Source organism: Equus przewalskii, chromosome 15, assembly GCF_037783145.1.
Source record: "Equus przewalskii isolate Varuska chromosome 15, EquPr2, whole genome shotgun sequence".
NCBI classification, from domain to species: domain Eukaryota; kingdom Metazoa; phylum Chordata; class Mammalia; order Perissodactyla; family Equidae; genus Equus; species Equus przewalskii.
The window spans coordinates 76,967,665-76,988,803 of record NC_091845.1 but is presented as its reverse complement, the minus strand read 5'-3'; the positions used below and the strand labels follow the sequence as shown (position 1 = coordinate 76,988,803).

General features: G+C 53.9%; 1 protein-coding gene and 1 long non-coding RNA gene across 2 annotated transcripts in view; one reads left to right on the top strand and one right to left on the bottom strand.

Moving 5' to 3' along the window:
• Positions 1 to 4,016: 4,016 nt before the first annotated feature.
• SPSB4 (splA/ryanodine receptor domain and SOCS box containing 4) overlaps positions 4,017 to 21,139 on the bottom strand; it is a 60,767-nt gene continuing 43,644 nt past the window's right edge. The window contains exon 2 of the mRNA XM_070577573.1: positions 4,017 to 4,606. Coding sequence (XP_070433674.1) covers positions 4,479 to 4,606 — 128 coding nt within the window. The 3' untranslated portion in view covers positions 4,017 to 4,478. The remainder of the gene's footprint in view (positions 4,607 to 21,139) is intronic.
• Positions 4,600 to 9,530, top strand: LOC139076215 (uncharacterized). Its single transcript, XR_011527593.1, has 3 exons — positions 4,600 to 4,924; positions 5,219 to 5,332; positions 8,773 to 9,530. It is a non-coding gene; the product is annotated as an uncharacterized lncRNA (long non-coding RNA).

Here is a 21,139-nt window from a genome sequence, read left to right as displayed (position 1 = left end):
ACCCATGTCTCCATTGAGATCACTTACTTAAGCACCTCATCGAGCGGGACTCAACCCTGGCTGCCCATTAGGATTACCTGGAGAACTTTAACCACTGCCAGGGCCCGGCTCCACCCCCAGAGGTCCTGATTTAATTGGTCTGGGGAATGTCCTGGGCACTGGGACTTTTTACAAAGTTCCTCACGGGATCCTAATGTGCAGCCAGGCTTGTCTAATCATATCGTCCAGCTCATTAAAAGGAGGACCCAAGAATTCTTGTCCTTGTCCTTCAGGAGTTCTTATCCTTGCCCTTTAGGAGTTCACTGTCTAACCAGGGACACACACGTTATCTCTGGAGTCTGGGCAGAGGTCCTGGGTATCTGTGAGCTCCGTGGACGTCGTGGCTGAGGCTGTGAGATACTTCAAAGTCAAGTCCAGAACTAGCTGACTTCCCGCCTGAAGCCTCCTTTTGCTGGTGTGTGTGTGTATGTGTGTATTACCCACTGATGTACGTTATAGTAAGAGTCCATACTACTCAGCCATAAGAAATGACGAAATCCGGCCATTTGTGACAACGTGGATGGACCTTGAGGGTATTATGCTGAGTGAAATAAGTCAGAGGGAGAAAGTCAAACACCATATGATCTCACTCACAAGGAGGAGATAAAAACGACAAAAAAAAAAAAATAAACACATAGCATTAGAGATTGGACTGGTGGTTACCATTGGAGAAGGGGGGAGGGGGGAGGGCAAAAGAGGTGATTAGGGTCACATGTGAGGGGATGCACTATAATTAGTGTTCGGGTGGTGAACATGATGTAATGTATACAGAATTTGAAATATGATGTACATCCGAAAAAATAAAAATTAAAAAAATAATAAAAAAAATAAAACATAAAAACACAAAAAAACCAATAGTCCAGAGGCGAACTCAGAGCCTTGACCCAGACAGTTAACGCCCATGAGGGAGGTTGGCAGTGAGAGGTCCCGACGTGCCGTGGGAGGGGTGGACCTAGGGTAGATTACACAACAGAGGCCTCTTCTCCAGGGGCTGTCACTACCCAGCTTCGGCCAACATCACCATAAAGGAATGTGGGACTGGTCTTCATGCATCTCCCTATTTTTCAAGAGAAGTCAGAAATCTGGGTTTTCTGTTAAATTACTTGATGTTTCTGAGCTGAGCTCAATTTTAGTAAAACACACACACACTAAGTGGGATGACAAGCATATCTGCAGAGGGCAATGGGACCCAGGCCCCCAGACCTAGAGGGAATAGCAGACCAATTCCTTGTGTTTGGGACTAAAAGTGGAGATTTCCAGTCTTTGCCAGGAACCTGAGGACCGTGGTCCCCTGTCCATTTGCCAAGGTGCGGACGCCCACCTGTTGAGAGTGTGTGGCTGGAGCGAGGTCCGGGGAGTGGGCGCAGCTGTCCTGGCACCAACTGATCGCCAGGTAACTGTGTTACTTGCTACCTGCTACCGCTTTGGCTGTAACATCGCGAGGTGACGAAATTGTTGCTTCTTAGTGAAAGATGGCCCCCAAAGAAGCCAGCTGCTGGCATGAGTGACGAGAAGAGAAGCAAGGGAAAGAGATGGCTTTTATCCAGAAAGTGGGAATGTTAGATGGGTAAGCCACGGACTTAGCAGGGCTCAGAGCTGCGGGGACCGTGCCCACCATGTGCTCCATTCGTAGACAGTCAAAAACCGATGAATGGGTCTGTTTCAGCAAGTGCCTCCACCAGAAACGGGTCAAGGAGAGAGAGGCCAAACCCCCGAGAACACACCAAGGATGGGATGGGCTGGGTTATGATGGGCACTGCCCCGGGGAGTGGTCAGGAGGCTCCCAGGAGTCTGCAGGGAAAGGCTTTTGGAGGTGAGTGTGTGTGTGTGTGTGTGCATGTGGGGCCGGCACTAACACACAAGGAGCCCTGGAGATATGTCACATCCACCCAGGCATGTGGACTGCAGCTTGGGGCAGAATGGCAGTGCCGTGGCTCACTCAGCTCGGCTCACTGGGTCACAGAAGCTCGAGCTTCGAGAAGGGACAGCAGGAAGCTCCCAGACCCAGAGAGCACCCCCCCGCCCGCTACTCCCTTTCACTTGTGTGGCTCCCTCTCCATTTTTCAGAACTCGGCATCTCCCCAGAGGCCTTCCTTGTTCACTCTCAGAAATGGGGTCTTCCGTGTCCCACTCTCTAGCCCCCACCCAGCTCATCTCTTCCCTCTATGTGTCATCAGTCTCTCCCTATGAATGTAGGCTCCAACAGGGCAGGGCCACAGCCCCTCCTTCCTGTCCCCGGGGGTCAGTGCTGGGGGCACACAAATGCCGAACACCTGCATCCAAGCTGGCTGCTGGTGCTGAAACTGGGACCCTAGGAATTGGGTGAGGCAGGGCCCTCATCCACTGGTCCAGCCCCCACAGTGTGTAGGAGGAAGTGACTTACCCAAGGTCACAGCATATAAGTGACAAAGCTAAGACTCAAACCTAGGCCTCTCGACCCCAAAGCCTGAGGCCGCACCTCTGCAGGAAGCCAAATGGCAGAACCCTGCCTGAGGCTGAGACCAGCCTCCAGCCCCAGGGTCAGGGCAGGGGGGACACTGCCCCTGTCTGCTTCCTCAGTCTGTCCTCAGAAAGGTTGTCTTCCCTTAAGAAGCAGGTGTAGAGAGCACCTCTTCCTCCAGGAAGCCTTCCCTGCAGGCCCCTTTGTGAGCTTCCTCTCTTTTTATTAGGCTGCCCTGTAAAGGCCTCCCCTGGGGATGGGACACGTCTACCCGAGCTCTGGGCCCTGGGAGGCTGGCACAGCACATGTTGGTGGCCTGTGTTGCTGAGGGAATGTGGGCAGTCCTGACCCAGACACAGCCTGAACTGGCTCCTGACCAGCTTCCAGCTCTGAGCCTGGCTAAGCCACTCAGCAATTTCACTGCTCCTTGGTGACAACGTGCCCTTCCAAAGCAACATCCAGCCCCACCTTTGGGTCCACTTTGAAAGTGTTGTCCCATAGGGTTTACCTTCCCTGACCCTGTGCCCCCCGCAGAGCTACCCCGTGGACACGATGGCCCTGGCGTTAGGAAATGACCTGTTTGTCTGCCGTCACGGCTGGCCTTGCATGGACCCAGGACGTGGGCACATTTGCTCTTCCAGGGCAGGCCTTTGTAAAGTAACTAGAGTGTAGGCTCAAGCGGGGACAAGAAGAAGAGACGAGAAGCACCTGGAGAGGTCTGGGGACGGACTGGGCAGGTGGATGGAAGAAGCCAGTCCCGCCCCTCCCCAAAGAGCATTTAACACACAGCTGAAGGACTGAACGACAAACTTTATTAGAAACGCTCCTCATTCACAGTCAAATTCACATTAATGTCGGGGACGGCAGTGCCGTCTGGGACTCCGGGATCCCACTGCTGTGACAATTTCCAGTTAAAAATGTGTCTGGGCAAAGAGCGATGGAAACAGGAGAGGGAAGCCCAGCGGTGGCGGCGGCAGCAGCAGCAGCAGCATCGTCCGTGAGAGGACAGGCTCGGAGTGGGCAGCGAAGGCACCTGCCACATCCGCCCTTCCAGTTACAAGGCTGCCCCAAGGCCCCAAGCTGATAAATAAACAGCACACCACACACACACGTGAAACAGAAACAAACTCGCACAGTCTCCTAAAGTGAAAAAATAACTCGCTCAAATAAAGCTTTGCGGCAGCCAGGCTGCCTCCTGAATGGATGGTCACCGGAGACCGTCAGCACCCCGGAGGGCTCCCCAGCCCCAGGACATCACCCGCTTGGGCGTCACAATGCCCCCAGTTCCCCTCATAGCACCTTTGGACTAAGTACTGCCCTCACCACACTCCTCTTTTAAAATGCAACGCTGCTGAAAATAACAACAATAAAGGATCTACTCCGTCCCTGGGTGAACTAATCAGACTCAGCTTCCCTGAATAGAGGTGCCTGGGGCATCCAGAGAACCCGGGGCGGGGGGGGGGAGGGGGGGGAGGGGGGGGGGGGACGGGGAAGGGAGGTAAACGGCGTCCACAGAGTCGAGCTGGGAGGCTCTCACCCGGCTTCGGCCACTTGCCAGCTCTGCAGCTGGGCATCCCCGGGCAACAGTCTTCCGAAGGGGCACAAAGTCCTAACGTGTCCCGACAAGCCCGCCGCCCTGGCAAGGGGTGGGCCCAGAGCCCCGGCCAGCAGGCGCGCTCCCCCGCATTATTCAGAGGCAGTCTCCTCCCGAGCGGGCCCGTCCCCGGGAGAGGCTCCGCCCCATGTCTGATTCTTCCTCTGGGCGAGGAGGCGGGCTCTCCGATCGAGGCGCGGCCGCAGTGTCGCTGTGGCCCCGGCGGGCCAGGCGCCAGGCTCCCCGTGGCTTCCCAGGTGGTGTCCGACGTGCGGGCTGCGCCCAAGGCAGCCAATACTGTTGGCAACAGCCGTTTCGTGTTCCAGGCGGGGAACCGCGCGTCCCGGGCGCCGGAGGCCCCTCCCGCCGCCGCGTGCGCGGGGCCGCCAGCGCCGCCCGGCCCGCTCACTGGTACTGCAGGTAGTTTTTGAGCGACTGAGGCAGGGGCAGCGCGCCGATGTCGCCGAGGCGCGGGCGGCCGAGCGCCGAGCGGATGCATCTCCGGCATAGGTCCATCAGCGGCAGCGGCTCGGCTGCAACGACAGGGCAGGGTTAGAGGCCGCGCGCCGCCCGCCGCCGCCGCCGCCCGCCGCCCTCCGGGCCCGCTCCTCCTCCCAGAAGCCTGCTCTGGTTACACCCGCTGAGGAAAGCCTGCAGCAGTGTTTTTCAAACTGTGGGATGCAAACCGATCAGACTGAAGAATTGTGGGAGCAATCCATCGCGTGGCGACCAGCAATCAAAAAAACAAAAAGAAGGAAAGAAAAGAAAGAGAAATGGAGAGAAGTGCCATTGCAAGGATAAATACTGTCCCATGAAAGCTCTGTGCGATGCAGGTGTCAGCGGGTCTCAGGGTAAGAAACCCTTCTCGCCGCAGGCCGTGATCAAAACGGGCCGCTGACCGCAGGCGCACCTGCGGGGCTTCCTCTCTGATACGGGCTAGGTCCGGGGAGGCGTCTGAAACCCCTCCGGACCCTCGGACTTCTCCTATAGCCTCTCCTGATGGTCAGCAGATGCACTTTTCCCCAATATCCAGTTCTGGAAAAATCCATGGATTAATATCCATAAACCATGGAACCCCTGGACATAGGATTGAGTTTAACTAGGTTTGTCCCAGGCATACTCATTAAGCTCTTCTTCTCTTCCAGGCCCTCTGATTGGCCCCGGAGATACAGACATCTAAGCCAAAGCCAGAGGCAGTCCTGGAAGTGGAGGAAGGCTGGTGGTCAGGGAGTTTAAACAGGCGACAACTGTAATAGAGGGTAATATATGCACTAATTCCTAACCGCACAGGGACAGAAACCGGGGAGTTCCTGCATGGAAGAGTTGTTTGAAAGCTTCAAAGAGAGGATACCTGATGGGGGTTTTGAAGGGTGCATAGGAGTGTAATGTGATGTGAGGTTGGGGAGGGTGTTCTAGGCAGAGAGAACAGACAGAGGCATAAAACAGGACAGGCTGGGAGGTCTGGAGGAGAGGAATGGTGACGGACAGCTGGATCGGGAATGAAGTGACGCTGGTCAAGTGTTGTCTCGTACGGCTTGTACAGGCCTATTTTCCCAAGCCTGCAGGAACGTGCTAGAGGCCTGAAGCTGCATCTTAACACTTTTTTGAGACCTGAACAAGTGATGTTTTACAGGTATACATAATGTGCTAAGATACAATGAAACCCTACGTGGTAGACACGAACACACGAGTTGTGATAGGGATGCTCTCCAGGGGATGGGAAGCTAGGCAGGAGCGCTTCCCAGGGATTGTCACGGACTAGAGCTGCAGTTCCTAAGGAGAGCCGTCAGGATGAAGCAGGGCTCGGCACAGGAGCGTACCCAGCTCCCCCTCACGTGGGGCGGGACCACAGGGGCTAATCTGCATGGAGCGTCAGTGGTTGCAAACACTTGCACCTGCGTAGCCTCCTGTGCGCCTCACACGACCCTCTCGGCTGGCCAGCGAGGCCTGGCATCCCCTCTTTTCCAGGCCTGAAAGACGGATCACTCACCCCAGTCACATGGTCACACGGTCACCATGCCTGGGCAAACACTTGATACCCCTGGAGGCGTCCCCATCTCTCCCCTTAGCGACACCCCTGCACGCAGATGTCCTGCGCCCTGTCCACAGCTGGGTCCGCTCCCAGCTTTGCATGCCCCCAAATCATGCCTCTAGGAACCCCGTGCCCTCCCCCCACCAATCCTCCCATCTTCCACGTCTTGCTGGCAGCTGACCTCCCCCTGCAAGTTTCCGTGCTCTCCTTCTAGTTCCTGTAGCACCAGCGCTGCCTGTGCCACCGCACAGTGGGGAGAAAGAGAACCAAGAGTGCTTGTTAAATGAGCAGCTGCTGCTTACCTACCAGGCAACGTGAGGAACGCAGCATAAGTGTAGCTGCTCGTCACTAAGGCTTATTAGGGGGCCAGGTGCTGTGCCAAGCTCTTTATTTGTTTCCACTCACATGCACGTGTGTATCAAATTCATACCACAGCAACCCCTCGGGGTTGGAACTATTATCATTATCCCCATTTTAAGGAGAAGGAAATGGAAATACAGAGAGGGTAAGTCACTTGCCCAAGGACACACACACAGCTGGCAAGTGGCAAAGTTGGGAGTTGAACCCAGACAGCTGGAAGCTGTCTTAAATCTTAACCACATTATTGAGCATCTGTTCTGTCCTCTTTGCTATGCTAGGTTTATCTCATTTAGATGTGACTGTGCCTACTTTGGAGGAAAGGAAACTGAGGCTCAGAGAGGTAGAGGCTTATCCAGAATCACACAGCTCCAAAGCCTACATTTAGAGCTGCACGCTGCCTCCCTGAAGCACTGTGCATTGATAGAGGGTAGCTTTAAGGTGAGCAGTGAAGGAGAGGGTCCCGTCTCCCAGGCTCAGTGCCGAACGTGACACAGGCCACAGGCTCTCACTCTGGCTCCCACCCCTTCCCAGCTCCCCCCGCCTGCCTCTCCCACCGGGAGGTCTGCACCCACCTCAGTGGCTGCTCTACAACCAAGATGCCCTCTGGACTCTCACACCCACCCATTCCAGTGCAGACCTCCCCAGCCACATTCCCATTCTCTTTTTATTTTTAAAATTTTTTTTGCTGAAGAAGATTCGCCCTGAGCTAACATCTGCTGCCAATCTTCCTATTATTTTTGTATGTGAGTCACTGCCACAGGTTGGCCACAGATGAATGGTGTAAGTCCACGTCCAGGAACCGAACCTGGACCACCGAAGTGGAGTGTGCTGAACTAAACCACTCGGCTGCCAGGGCTGGCCCTCACATTCCCATTCTCATGGTCCTCGGGGCCTGTCACCCTGCCTCCTCTGCACAGCCCCTCCTAGGCTCTCCAGGAATTTGGAATCCCTGATTGTGAGCTCCAGCTCTGCCAATTGCACGTTTGTGCCTCTGGGAAGGGACCTCTGTGCCCTCGTTTCCTCATCTGTAAAGCGGAGCATTAGTTCCCAGGCTCACAGAGAGGATGAAAGGATATGGCAGGTGCCAGGGCCTCAGCCAGGGCACCGTATGCAGTGGGAGCTCAGGAAATGCTGGTCCCCACTCATGGCATATTGGCTGCACCTGGGGCACCATGCACCTGGGCGCACTCACTGAGTGCCACCCTGACCAGACGTGCTCCCTTCCTCCACTCAGACAAACGTGGAGAGGATTTTCAACTTCATTCATTTAACAATGAATGCTTACAAGGGGACTGTGCACTTCTTAAAGGACATGGCCCTGACTCATCTGTCTTAGGCCCCCCAGCCCCCAGCCTGGGCCTATCACAGAGGGATGGCCCAGAAATGGTCTGCTAAGTAAATGATCAACTTGCTGCTTCAGGCATGTCTTCCATAGCTGTTTTTTGTTTTGTTTTGTTTTTGCTGAGGAAGATTCACCCTGAGCTAACATCTGTGCCAATCTTCCTCTATTTTGTATGTGGGTCGCCACCACGGCATGGCTGATAGGCAGTGTAGGTCCATGCCCAGGGTCCAAACCTGCAAACCTGGGCCACCAAAGTGGAGCACGCAGAACTTAACCACTAGGCAGTGGGGCCAGCCCCTTCCATAGCTGTCTTAAGTGATTGAAAGGAACTGCTCTTACCTGGCGGCGTTTCTGCCTTAGCTTCCCGCTCTCCTGTAAGCCCCCTGAGAACAGGGCAGGTTCTAACTGACCAGTGGCTTGTGGTGGGGGTTAAATGAGTTAGGAGGGGGAAAGCGTTTAGCATGTGACCAGCACAGACTAGGTGCTCCATATGCACCGTTCTAGCGTTCTCCTCCCATCCAGACATTTGTCTGGTGGCCCTTTGTGAGGACATGCTTGGGGAGGGCCAGTAACAAGGTCAGCTCCAGCTGGGGGCCGGGGGCCGGCAGCTCCTTCTCCGAGTGAGGCGAGAGAGGCCTGCATTTCGCATCAGGAGAGTTTGAGCTGTTCATGTCTGATCACAATGCCAGAGCTTAAGAGCTTTCTCAATCCCTTTAAAGCTCTGTGCACAGACCACGTCCTCAATGCCCACGGTGTGGAGGCTTGTCAGCACCTCAGTCCCCTGTGTGTCCCCGCCTGGTTAGGGCTGACGGGAAGGGCAGAGCCCTGTTCACCCTCATTACTCTGCAGTCACTGAAGTCAGTCCAGAGCCCAGACTCCAAAGGAAGCGAGAAAGGGGGGATGGAATTTGGAACATGGCTTCAGCTCTAAATGTGGAATATAACTCATCCTTCCTCATTTCTGAGGGAACCTCACACTGACGCCTGCGCAGCAAGCCTGAGTGAGCAGAGAAAGCCGGGGTCGCAGCTGAAGAGCTTCCAGAGCCCCGAGGACGCCGGGCAGTGGCTGTGCCACCCTCCGACTCCTGTTTCTCACTCGCGTTGGCTGTGGAACCCTTCTGAGAACTGCCAAACATCGAGGCTTAGAAACGATCCCCCAGGTGGGAAGAGAAACAGAATCTTTCAGCATGGGAGCCATTCTCAGAAATATTTTCCGACTAAAGATACAACTAAAAAGGAATCATTGTTTGCAAAAGCAAATATCCAAATGGCCAAAAAATATACAAAAATGTGCTCAACTTCATGAATCATCAGAGAAGTGCAGATCACCACCACTGTGTGACTGTGCCACATGCCACCCAGAACGGCTAAAATGAAAACAGACAACAGCAAGCGCTAGTGAGGATGTGGAGCAACGGGAACTCTCTAATGCTGCGGGTGGGCGGGGAAAATGGCACAGGCACTCTGGAGAACTGAGAGCGACTCCTAAAGCTGAACCCATGGCCTGCAGTTTTACTCCTGGTGCACGCATGTACACGAGCGCTCACAGAAGCGTCATTTGTAACTGCACCAAACTGGAAACAATTCTACTGTCCCTCAACAGTGGACTGTACACGTAATTGTGCATCTTCACATAGTGGCTCAGCCACCTGCATGAGGGAACCACAATCACAGCACAAAGATGGATGAACCACTCGAACATAATTTTGAGTGAAAGAAAAGTACATTTTGTGTGACTTCATCTGTATAGAGTTCAAAAGCAGGATGACAAAGTCAGGGCAGTGGGGACATTGGGGGAGCAGTGGTTGGGGGGGCAGGGGGGACTCCTGGGCGGGGGGTGTTGTTCTGCTCCTTTATCTGAGTCCTGCTATACCAGTGCATTCAGTTGGTAAAAGCCATCAAGCTTAATCACTGAGGTTGGCACACTTTCTGCATATATGTTACACTTCAAAAACAAGTTTACACAATAGGTCACTGACTGAGTTAGGAGCGCCTCGGACCCTGGTGGTGGGTGTGGATACAACACAAGCTGGGCATCTTCCCGCCTGCACCAACCAGGCCAAGTCAGGGAAGGGGATGGCTTGGATCCCAGCTCCTGCTCCCCCACCAGTGGGCCAGACAGCTGGCTCACCTTCTCGGAGCCACTTTCTTCTCATCTGTAAACGGGGACAGCAACACCTCCACCCACACGTTGTGATGATATGACACAACATGCCCCTTGCCTTAAAGGTGTTCTGTCTATAGTATGTCTTATTTCAGGCCATCAGCCCAAGAGGTACCTTTAAATACAGTGATAATCTGGGGCCGGCCTGGCGGTGCCGTGGTTAAATGCACGTTCCGCTTCTCGGCGGCCCAGTGTTCACTGGTTGAGATCCCAGGTGCGGACCTATGCACCGCTTGTCAAGCCATGCTATAGCAGGCGTCTCACATATACAGTAGAGGAAGATGGGCACGGATGTTAGCTCAGGGCCAGTCTTCCTCAGCAAAAAGAGAAGGATTGCTGGCAGATGTTAGCTCAGAGCTAATCTTCCTCAAAAAAAATAGTGATAATTTACTTGCGGTTCTGAAAATGCCTCAGTGCATCATCCTAATTGACAAGAATGCTCTGCTGTTGATGAAGATTTACTGGGGCCAGGGCTGGATGTCTGGTTCTGGGCTAAAATATCACAAGGCAATCATTTCCAAAGTTCTCCAGTGACCTGAATTTCCATAATACACCACTCACCCCCCGCACGACCCCGACTCAGCCACAGAACTTCCCAGGGCCTCTGTTTTGCTGGCAGCTCAATGGGTGAGTTAGCTCATCTGGTCAGGAGGGTCTACGTCTCTGATGGAAACAGCAGACATCTTGGCCCAGGGATTGGGGGTCTGAGCTGCTTCCCGGGCCCCTTGAAGTCTCCCCTGCCTGCAGTGGGGAGATGGCAAGACATGAGTCCCCACTGTCCCCACTGCTGATTTGTACTTTGAAAAAAGATGAGTGTTTTCAGGTTAAGAGGTGAAATTCTTTTGCAACGGTTTCAGACAATAGTGAGCAGATGGGGAAGGTTAGAGTGACAGCCCTGAAATCTGAACTTAAGGAGACCTGGGCACCATTTGTTTGTTTCCAGGAAAAGAAAGGAGAAGACACACACACAGGCAAGCATACACACACAGGCAAGCATGCACACACGCTGTGTGTCAGACACTGTGCTATCCACCTATCCACTGACTGTGGTGTCCGAAGGCTCAGAGGACTGCCTGCTTGCCTCTGGGCCTCCCCTCATGCTGCTCCTTCAGCTAAAACACCCTTCCCTGTATTGCCTGCCAGAAGCCGGCTTCCTCTTTCAGGACCCAAATCAAGAGTGGCCTCCTCCCCAGTGAGCTGGCTTCTCTGCCCTGTGGGTCTGCACCTGTCAGGCATCAATAGACGTAGTTACACCAATGGACAAATGTGTCATTACCCGCTCACTTCTAAAATACGGGATCCTAGTACCAACTGGCCCTGTCGTGGCTGACAGAGCCCTCAGCTCACTTCTAGAAAGCATGTGGAATCTGGAGTTTTCCTTAGCAATTTCCACTGTTTCCCCAGCAAAAAGGGTTCTGACTACCCGGGACACAAGCAGCACCTTCAGGTGAACTCTGTGCCAACAAGCGTCCTCAGCCCAGGAGGTCCCCACAGCCCCAGCGGGGCCCTCATTTTCCCTGGGCTAGAGAGCGCCCCAAGTCACTTCCCATGCACAGAGGAGTGCCGCACAGCAAGCGGCCTAAATAACGCGTGCCCTTCCCAGGCAACGCTGCCGAGCGAGGATGTGGGAACCCTCTGATGGGAGGACCCCTAACAGGGAGTTCTGGCTAGAAAATGCCACCTGATTGTGGGGCTGTGCTCAAGGGGCAGCCTGCGCCCACAGGCTTGGACCCCTCCACCCAGCATCCCCCTGAAATGACAGAAGATATGTGCACGTGTGTGTGTGTGTGTGTGTGTGTGTGTGTGTGTGTAACAGCCCTGACACCAGTGCTGGAAAGCAGGAAAGGCAGTCAGCAGTGTAGACATTCGGGGAGATTCCAGGAAGATGGAAAGCAGGTGGACAGGAGGGTGGGGAATCAAGCAGAGAACCGGCAGCCCCACGCGCCAGGGGACACCTGGCTCTCAGCAAAGGAGCCCAGAGGAGCCGCCAGCTCCAGCAAGGAAGGGCAGACCAGGCACGGAGCCAACAGCGGGGTAATCCCCTAGAGAACTCTAAGCCCGGTCTCTGGGGCGGCTGTGCTCCCCGCTCCGTCCCAGCTGAACCTGAGCCTGCTCTCTGAAGGGGCGGGCAGCCTTGGGGGGGCTCCTGGTCAGCGTCGAGGTCCAACAGAGAGGCCAAATGGAGCACAAGCGAGCCCTTCTCCACAGCGAAGGTGGCCACGGGCGATGGTGGGAACCAGAAGACACTTCCACCTAGATGAAGTGCTCAAGGGCCTGGCCGGCCCACCAGCTCCCTGACCTAGTACCAGACAGGAAGGTGTGTCCAGCAAAATATTCTCACCCCAAGACTCTGCGGTGCTCCCCGGCAGAGGGGAGCCACACTGCTGCAGAGCAAACAGCAGCTACATTTTTGATGTGTCTAAAAGAGGAGCCTCTACCCACTGAGTCTGAAAGTTACTCAAGGAGGTGCTCCAGCAAGATGAAAAAGGAATCCAAGAAACAGAATCGCAGAGTTTCCAGGAAAAGAGGGGAGGAAATGGAACACAGAGGAGCAGGAAGGTAGAATGAACGATATGAAGACCCATTAGATCTTGGTGCTTGGAAGAGCCTCCTTCCAGGGGATGTTGTTTCTCTAAAGTGCACCCCCCATACCACTCTGTGCCTCCTTCCCTCTGCCCCCAGCCCCCTGCCTCCCCACCACCCAAATCTCCCATTGTGCCCTCTGGAACCGCTGCTCCCCACACAGAAAACTGCACCCCCGACTTCTCTGAGAGCTCCTTCTACCCCCGCCTTACAGGAAGAGAGCATCCTCTCCGGGACACCACTGCCCCTCAGCATTCTCTGAGGCTGTGCGCTCTCAGGGCCAGGGGGGCGGCCAGGGCTCCTTGCTCCCTTTTGCCACGTGCAAAGCTCTGCCCCTCCATCTGCTGGGGAGAAGTTACAGCTCCTCTGTGGCTCACACCACTTGGCCTGGTCCTCTCCGGGTCCTTGCTGCTGTCATCTACTGACCTCTGGCCCCTCATGTGTCAGGGCCCTGGCCTGGGTCCCAGGTCCCTCACTGCCCACTCCTGATGATGGAACCCCGCACAGGCACATCCCTCATCCCTCAGGCTCCTGGTTCTCGACTGCCTCATCCACAGGGACCCTCTCCTCCACCTAGCTACCCTCTCACTGGGCCACACCATGGACCTGAGCCTCACCCCTAAATGCCCCTTCCTGTACCCCGGTCTCTGACCACTGGATCAGCCAGCCCCACTGTGACCATTATTTCCCCTCGTGGAAACCTCTAGGCCACAGAGCCCTCTCAACACCTCACTATTCCCAGGGACAAAGGGTACGGGGGCAGGCAGGATGGGGTGGCTGGTAAGTAGGGGGCGCAGGGCTAGCAGTAGAGAATGGACTGGGAACAAGAAGCATCTCGAGTTCGTCTATCTCTGCTCAGTTCCATTTCAGGGCCTCCCTCCTGACCTGCCGCACAGCTGAGTGGGAAGTGGCTGAGCAGCTGGCAGCCCTGGGCTCTGGCCGGCCTCGGCCACCAGCTGGCAGAGTGGCCTCGCCTTCCTCCTTGGGGCCTCAGTCTCTATCAGTGTGACAAGTCACTTGGCAAGAAGGCTCAGGGTCCTTTCCACCAGCTGACACACTTAGTGGAACAGAAATCACATGTCATCCTGGCAGTGGAAGCACTTCGACTGGACCCAATCAAATTAGGCTTAAATGCACACGAAAAAGCAAATGGCAAGGCCAGTGATGCTGGGAGATAAATGTTAGATGAGCCTTGGAGACCCAGGGCCGTGGCACCCAAGCTGCTGGCACAGGCCAGGTGGGCTTCCTGGGGGAGTGGTGTTGAGCCAGGCCCAGGGGGCTGACTGGCTATAGCCTGCTGCTACTTCTTAGGCAGGGCTGGCTGCTCAAAGGCCACGCTCAACTTGACCAAGTGAGGCTCCTTTTAGCCACAGGTTCACATTAGCAGTGTCAAAGGAACACGCAATCTGGTGACCTGAATCCCTCATCCGAGGGCCTTCCGTGCCCGGGCACCCTGTGCCACGCTAGCCAAGATCTCAGCGGGCTGGAGCTCCTGTCCGCTCACTTTGCAGCCACGCTCCGGCCATGCTGAAGCCAGCTGGGGTCAGCTGTTGCTCTCTCCCAGCTGTGAGGAAGAATGAATGGCTCCAGGCAGGTGGCAGGGACTCAGGCCTCCTGGGGGCCTTGTGGCCTCGGCCCCTGTAGGGTCTTCTCAACCCCTAGGCAGATGCGGGCGGGAGGACCCTCTGTGTCTGGGTTGGGAAGGAGCGCGGAGATGGAACAAGGTCCGTCCTGCCACTTGCCCAGCCCGGGAGCCTGGCTGGGGCTGGGGGTGCTGTCCTGGAGAAGATCCTAGCTCAGCCCCCAACCTAGCTCAAGGCCAAGGCCAGGCTCTTTCAGCAGCTTGAAACTTCTCTGAACAACGTAAGAAGTCTTCACCGGCCCATTCTGCAGATGGGAAATCAAGGCATGAAGAACATCACTGCTTTAACTAAAGGCTTCTCAAGAAGAGTTCGGAGCGATACCAGAGTTCTAATGTCATTTTGTAGACTTTGAGGATAAAGTCTTATCCAACTGGTGCTCGTCACACATGCGTGTATCCATCAAGCTTCTACTTACATACTTGATTCGCAGGACCTGAGCAGGGAGCAGGGCACTGGGAGCCTCATGGGGCTACAGCCAGGACAGGGCGACCTCAGTAAATGGTGGCAGCCAGAGGGGTCTGTGCTTAAGAGAAGGAATTGTAGGCGGAGCTGTGAGAGACAGGAAGAGGGGCTCCCAGCCCAGCCTGGGGGTGTCCAGGACGGCTTCCTGGAGGAGGCTGCAGCTAAGAGGAGTCTGAGAGGATGAATAAGAGTTAGCTCTACTGCCGGGTGACAAGAATGTTTATTGGCTCTGAAGGCATCTCTCCAAGATGTAGTCACAGAAATCTCTTTGGCGCAACATTGGGAAAAGTTCATAGTTTTCTCAGATGACACTTTGAGGAAACACTAATCAATTGTTGGAGAAAATCTAGTCTGTTAAAAAAAAAAAGTCAGTGTCCTCACCTCACGGGGAACAGAGGCATACCCTACAGATCTCAGCCAACAGCCTGTGTGGGCGCCTGGGAGTGTCCGGGGGGATGAACCCCTCAGTGGACGTCCTGTGCACCACCTGATGTCATGGACATCGCTCTTCAAGCGAAAACATTTCTGAAGAGGCCCAGATCCGCTTCCATCTTCCTATCCCTGAATTCTGACCCGAATCATCAATATTGGTATTCCTGAAGGCTGAGACACTTTTATTTTGGAGGAGAAACGAAAATGACTCTGCACACCTCAATTCAACATGCACTTAGGGCCTCCTCTTACCTGAGTTAGGGACGTTGTCGGCCTCCACCCCGGCTCCAGTCTGGGACCCTAGTGAGCTAAAGTGTGGTCGGTGGACCAGCAGCTTCTGCTTGGCCTGGGAGCCTGCTGGAAATGCAGGATCTTGGGCTCCACCAGATCGACTGCCTCAGAACCAGCATTTTAATGAGATCCCCAGTGGTTCTGGTACGTGGTCTACAGACCTACTCCCTGGGGATGCCCCACAGATGCCCTAACACCCTGCAGTGAAACCAAGCACCTCCCGTTCCTCCTCATTGCTGTGCACCTCCCATGGGATCCTTGTCCCAGGGGCCATGTCCCAGGCTCCCAGGCCTGGACCTTCAGACACGCTCACTGTGCCCCCTCCCCTGCCCTCCAAGTCCCCCAACCCCAGGCCCTTCCATGTCCACCTTCCAAACAGCTCTGTTCCATCCTGGCGCTCCATCTTCATGACCAGCCCTCTGCTCACTTCCTGACTCCTCCAGGAGAGGCAGCCGCCCAAGGCTCATCCAGCAGAGGTCACACCCCCCACGCGCAGCATCCCCTCCCCTCTCATCACTATGGTGACTGACTGAGGAGTCTGTGGAACAACCCCCGTTGGAAATAACCCCTCATTGTCGTCAGACATCGTCTAACTTTCAGTTCAGGAAACGCGGCTCCCTGCCTGCGGCTGCCTGCAGTGAATCCCGGCCGACGCCAAGTGCTCCAGCATCGCTCCCTGTGGCTGGCGTTGTTGTCACCCCTGTAGACTGTGGGCTCGCACAGACAGGGACGGGCTTTTGTTCTTGCTGCGTATGCCTTACGGCTCTGCTTTGGACACCATGGGTGCTCGGTTGGTGGGAAGGAGCTGACTGGGGTCCAGGAGAGGGGAGGCAGCTGCAACGAGCCTTTGTCTCTGTAAAGGAAACGACGGCCCCGCTCTTCTGGCTCTTCTGGCTCTTCTGGTGCAGGGAATGAATAAAAAGTCGCCCTTTCATACTGCCCTCAGTCAGCTAAAGAACCCCCGGCAAGGTGCCCGCAGGCAGACAGAATCAATAACACCCTGTGCCAGTTCCTCGGTCTAGTGGAGGATGCTCCTGACTCAGCTGAAAAGCTTCCCAGAAAATATGACTGTTTCCAGTTTGGAGGCTGCCCCGGAGCTGCACGATGGCTGGACACCCTGGCCTGGGACCAGGACGGGCCCTGGTCATGCGGTGAGAGCCTCGGGGATGGGGAGGCCTCTGGCTGGCATGCACCCTGCATCACAGACCATCCCGACGTCCTTAGGAGTTTTCTCTGCCACTGCAGCCATGGGAGCAACCTGGCTGCCCCCACAGACACTGAAGGAACCACGTCCATCGTGGGGAGATGGGGGAGGGGAGCAGGACAAGCACGGTCCTTCGGAGACAGTTGGTGCTCATCCCATCCAAGGCAGGGTGAGGACCCGCAGGGTGGGACCCCCATTCCTTGTGGTGTGTCCACTTCTAAAGAAGAATAAGCAGTGTGGGGGAGCAGGACTTGCCTACTTACTCAAAGCCATAGCAATGAACAGTGTGGTATTGACACAGGAACAGACAAGCTAGAAAGTTTGAGAACTAAAACTAAACAAGGCATTGTTTCGACACACATCTATATGTAAAAATCTATAAAGAACAATAAACACAAAATTCAGAGGCATAGGTGCCTCAAGGCAGAGGGATGGGGGTTGGCAAGGATGGACAAGGCAGGGGCACAAAGATACCCAACTGTCAACGTTCTAGTCCTTGGGTTGGATGATGGATTCATGATGGCATTAAATTATACAGAAGTAAATATATGAATAAGCAAATTAGAATGAAAGAGGGCTATGCATGGGACCAATGATGACAGTGTATTACAAGTAAGGGTTATCTTTAATCCAATTCTGTGTTTCAGAGGTTCAGTTAAAAAATAAAAAAAGAGAAAGAGAACAAAAGTGAACAAGAAAAGTTTCAAGTTGGCCTCAAACAAGAGCTTGGCCAGAAGATGAATTACAGGGAAATTCTAGTTAATGAGTAATAATGGAGTCACTCTTGCCTGTGAGAACTTAGCGTTGCTTGGGGGACGGCATCGCTGAGAAGGAGAGGCGGCCCAGGCCTGGAATGAGAAGGCACAGAGTGAGTTCTGGCCTTTTATTTTTTTGGTGAGGAATTGTCCCTGAGCTAACATCTGTGCCAATCTTCCTCTATTTTGTATGTGGGACGCTGCCTCAGCATGGCTTGATGAGTGGTGTGTAGGTCCACACCAGGGATCCGAACCCGTGAACCCTGAGCCGCCAAAGTGGAGTTCTGGTCTTACAGGGCAGGCCGCTCCTCTGTGGAATGGGGACAGTGCCTGCCTCACAGGGCTGAGTAGGGATGATGAATCAAGGGGCTGCAGAAAGGTACCCAGCTCAGGCCCTGGCATATGTGGGTGATCATCAAATGACAGCCATTATTGTTCCAGAGCAGTTACTCCTTTAGGACAAGGTGAGAGAAAGAGGTGGCAGATGTGGAGAGCTGAGGACTGGAGGCCCCGTGGAGGACGATACCCACAGGTCATTCCAACCAGGTTCTGCACGGGCCAGAGCAGCTTGAGCATCAGGGAGCCAGGGTCCGAACCCAGCTCTGTGGGACCCCAGACTCCAGTCTATCCATCTGCCTCTTCTATTTGGGGGATGTTCCTGCCAATCTTTTCATCAGAAGCAGAAGCATAAGGAAACCCATGAGTGCTGATATATTTTCAAAGTCCACCTTGACGTTCTTCCTGGGCTCTCTGACTGGATTTTGGGCAATAAGAACAGTATTAATGGGACTAGTCACACACAGCAAGCCTTCACATGGCACTTCCTATGTCACGAGATGTTCTGATCACTTACAGGTCTTCCTGTACTTACTCTCCTATGATCCAACGAGGTAGCTACTGTTAGGAATGTCCATTTACAGACTGAGGAAACTGAGGCACAGTAACTCGCTTAAAGCTACAGTTAAGTGGTGAAAATGGGATGGGAACTCGGGCAGTATGTTTGGGACGCACTCTGTTTCCAAACTCCCCAGGGGAGATGGCGTGACACTCACTGCAAAGGACCCCCAGCCCTACTGACTCTGTCACTCAGTCTCAGTGCCCCCACGCCCCTGACCCCATCCCTGCTCTGGGTGGTGGCGCTGGCTTGTTCCCTGTGCATTAGAGATCCCTGAATGGATGGAGGTGGGCCCCTCACCCGACAGAGCCCAGGCAGGTAAGCGTGGGGTGGCTCAGATGAAGGACTCTACCCAGTAGGGGACAGTTAGTGATATGACGGTCCACATGGTCTGGGATTTGGCCTGAAGACTCTGGAGGGAAGAAGGAAGCCAACGCCGACTGCATTACGGGGTCTTCTCCCCTCCAGGCCCAACCTCCAGAACCCCCACGCCCTCTGCAGCAGCCCCGGGCTGTCTCCTTGCACCCACTGGGGCTGACCGGCACAGCTGACTGCTGTTATCTAGCAAACAGCCAAGGTCAGGCCAACTTCCTCCCACTTGGGAAATGTCATCACTTTAGCCTCTTGCTAAACAGCACAAGCCACAGGGTTGACTACGAAGGCCTTCTAACGGATTTATCGTGTTTACCTGACCTTTCCAAGTGTGAGCTCAGAAACCGGCCCAGAGGAGGACGGTGGAAGCTTGTTTTTCTTAAATTAAGCAAAACTGATGAGTAAAACGAATTCTTGGATGGAGTCTGCCTAGTTTTCTCACCCAAGCTCCCCCCTCCTTTAGTCAAAGCATCCAATTAGGCTCCAGAGGAACCCCATATTTACGGGATGGCTCTGGAAGGGGTAGACCGTCTACTAAGAAGTGGTAAATGACGAGGTCTGCAAATAAATAGTTCCAGTGTGTAAAGAGCCGTGAGACAGAATAATAGCCAGCAAATATGGAAACTGCTGCCCTACTTCCACTTCTAGTTTCAAGGCAAATGATTCTTGTTTTAGGTAACTTCTGAAAAAGTTAACGACCAGTGCATGAATGAAAACCAATTCTAGGATCACAAGTATGTTTGGATTTTAGACCAGAGGCTGCAAACCCCCATGCCTGGGGGCCAGGCAGGGAACCTCAGTGACTACGACGAACAGATGGAAGCGGTGGGCCCGGGGAGAGCAGGCACCCATGGACACTGAGACACACACGAGGGGGCCGTGACTCAGCTCCAGCCTTGGCTCTAAGCAGGAATGTGGCCTGGTGTTACGAGATTTCCTGCTCTTTCAAAAAAAAAAAAAGGGGGGGGTGGGGAATCCAGATTTTTATGTGACATTTCTGTGTTATTTTAATTTAGTATGGCCAAGCAAAATACTTCTAGATCCAGACACAGCCCTGGGCTGACAGTGTCATCCCTACTGTGCAGTGAAGCTTATCCACCACCCTTTTCAGAAGCTGGTACCTGCCACCCCACCCGGGGCCAGCCCGTCCCTCGGAAACTGCCAGAAGGTCTGATCCAACCACAGAAGTACAAACTTGATCAGATCCAAGAATCTGCTCACCGTCCTTCCACGCTGTGGATGACTCTAGCTCTAATATCCAAAACTACGTGTCAAAAACCAGAACTTCACGCAAACCCCATTTTCTCTCTCTGCGGTCTCTCAGTGTGGATTCTGCTGGATTCTGAGTGTCCTAGTTGGGAAGATGTCACTCATCTGGACACCAAACACACCCACTCCCTCTGCCCGCCCAGTTTTCCTTGTGTGGCCACCAGGTTGGTAAAACGTACAGTCCCCCGGTTGAATGTGCAGGGGTTAGAATGCCGGGGAGTCAGGGCGCTGGAGGGCACGCCAGAGAGCAATAGTCGTAATAACACCGCCACTACCCCACCAATAATAAGGGCTAACAGGAGTGCGCCCCCTGCCAGGTGCTGTGTCAAGCACGTGCCCTTCGGTAACTCCTTCAGTCCTCACGGCACCCTACGACCCCAATGTAGAGATGAGGACACTGAGGCACAGAGAGGTCTCATGATTTCCAAGGTCACCCAGAAGTGAGTGACAGAGAGGTCGCTCCAGAGTCTGTGTCCCTCATAAGCTACTTCTCCACGCCCAGAACACTGATGTATTTGGTGTAAATGCTTGTAATATCTATTCTTCCATAAAATCACACACCTTCTCATTTCTTATTTTACTTCAGACAAGGAGTAGTAGCAGGTGGTAGAGGTTTATGGTCAAAAACATATTAGTAGAGGAAAATAATAGACAAAATTAATATTTTTGTGTGTGTGAGTTGGGAAAACACAGAAAAATAATTTAGTTCAGGTTGTGGCAAAACCAGTTTCCTAGAGGAACGCAGATTGAGAATCCCCTTGACATTGGATAACAATAATAACCTAATAAAATACGGTATCATATACTTGCAATTTGCTAACAGAGTCGATCTTAAATGTCCCCATCACAAATAAGACACAGTAATTATGTGACATGATGGTGACATGCAGTGGTAATCATGTTGCCATAAATAAGTGTATCAAATCAACACGCTGTACACCTTAAACTTACACAAGGTTATAGGTCATTAATAGCTCAATAAAGCTGGGGAAAAAAGACTTATTTACCAATTTAAATCATAACAATGATGATGATAATAATAACCTAAGGCAAGCAGCAGCTGCCCTCTGCCAAGCCCTGCCCGGCCACATGGGGTTTAGACACATCATCCTGCCGTGAGGGAAGCAAGCCCGGGGGCTAAGCTGCTGGCCCAACACTGCAGAGCCGGCGTGGGGAGGACACAGCCCGTGCGCATTCGCTGTGTTTCTGTCAATTAGCCCAGGAGTCCCACGCTTCTTGAGGATCCACTGTGTGCCAGGCCAA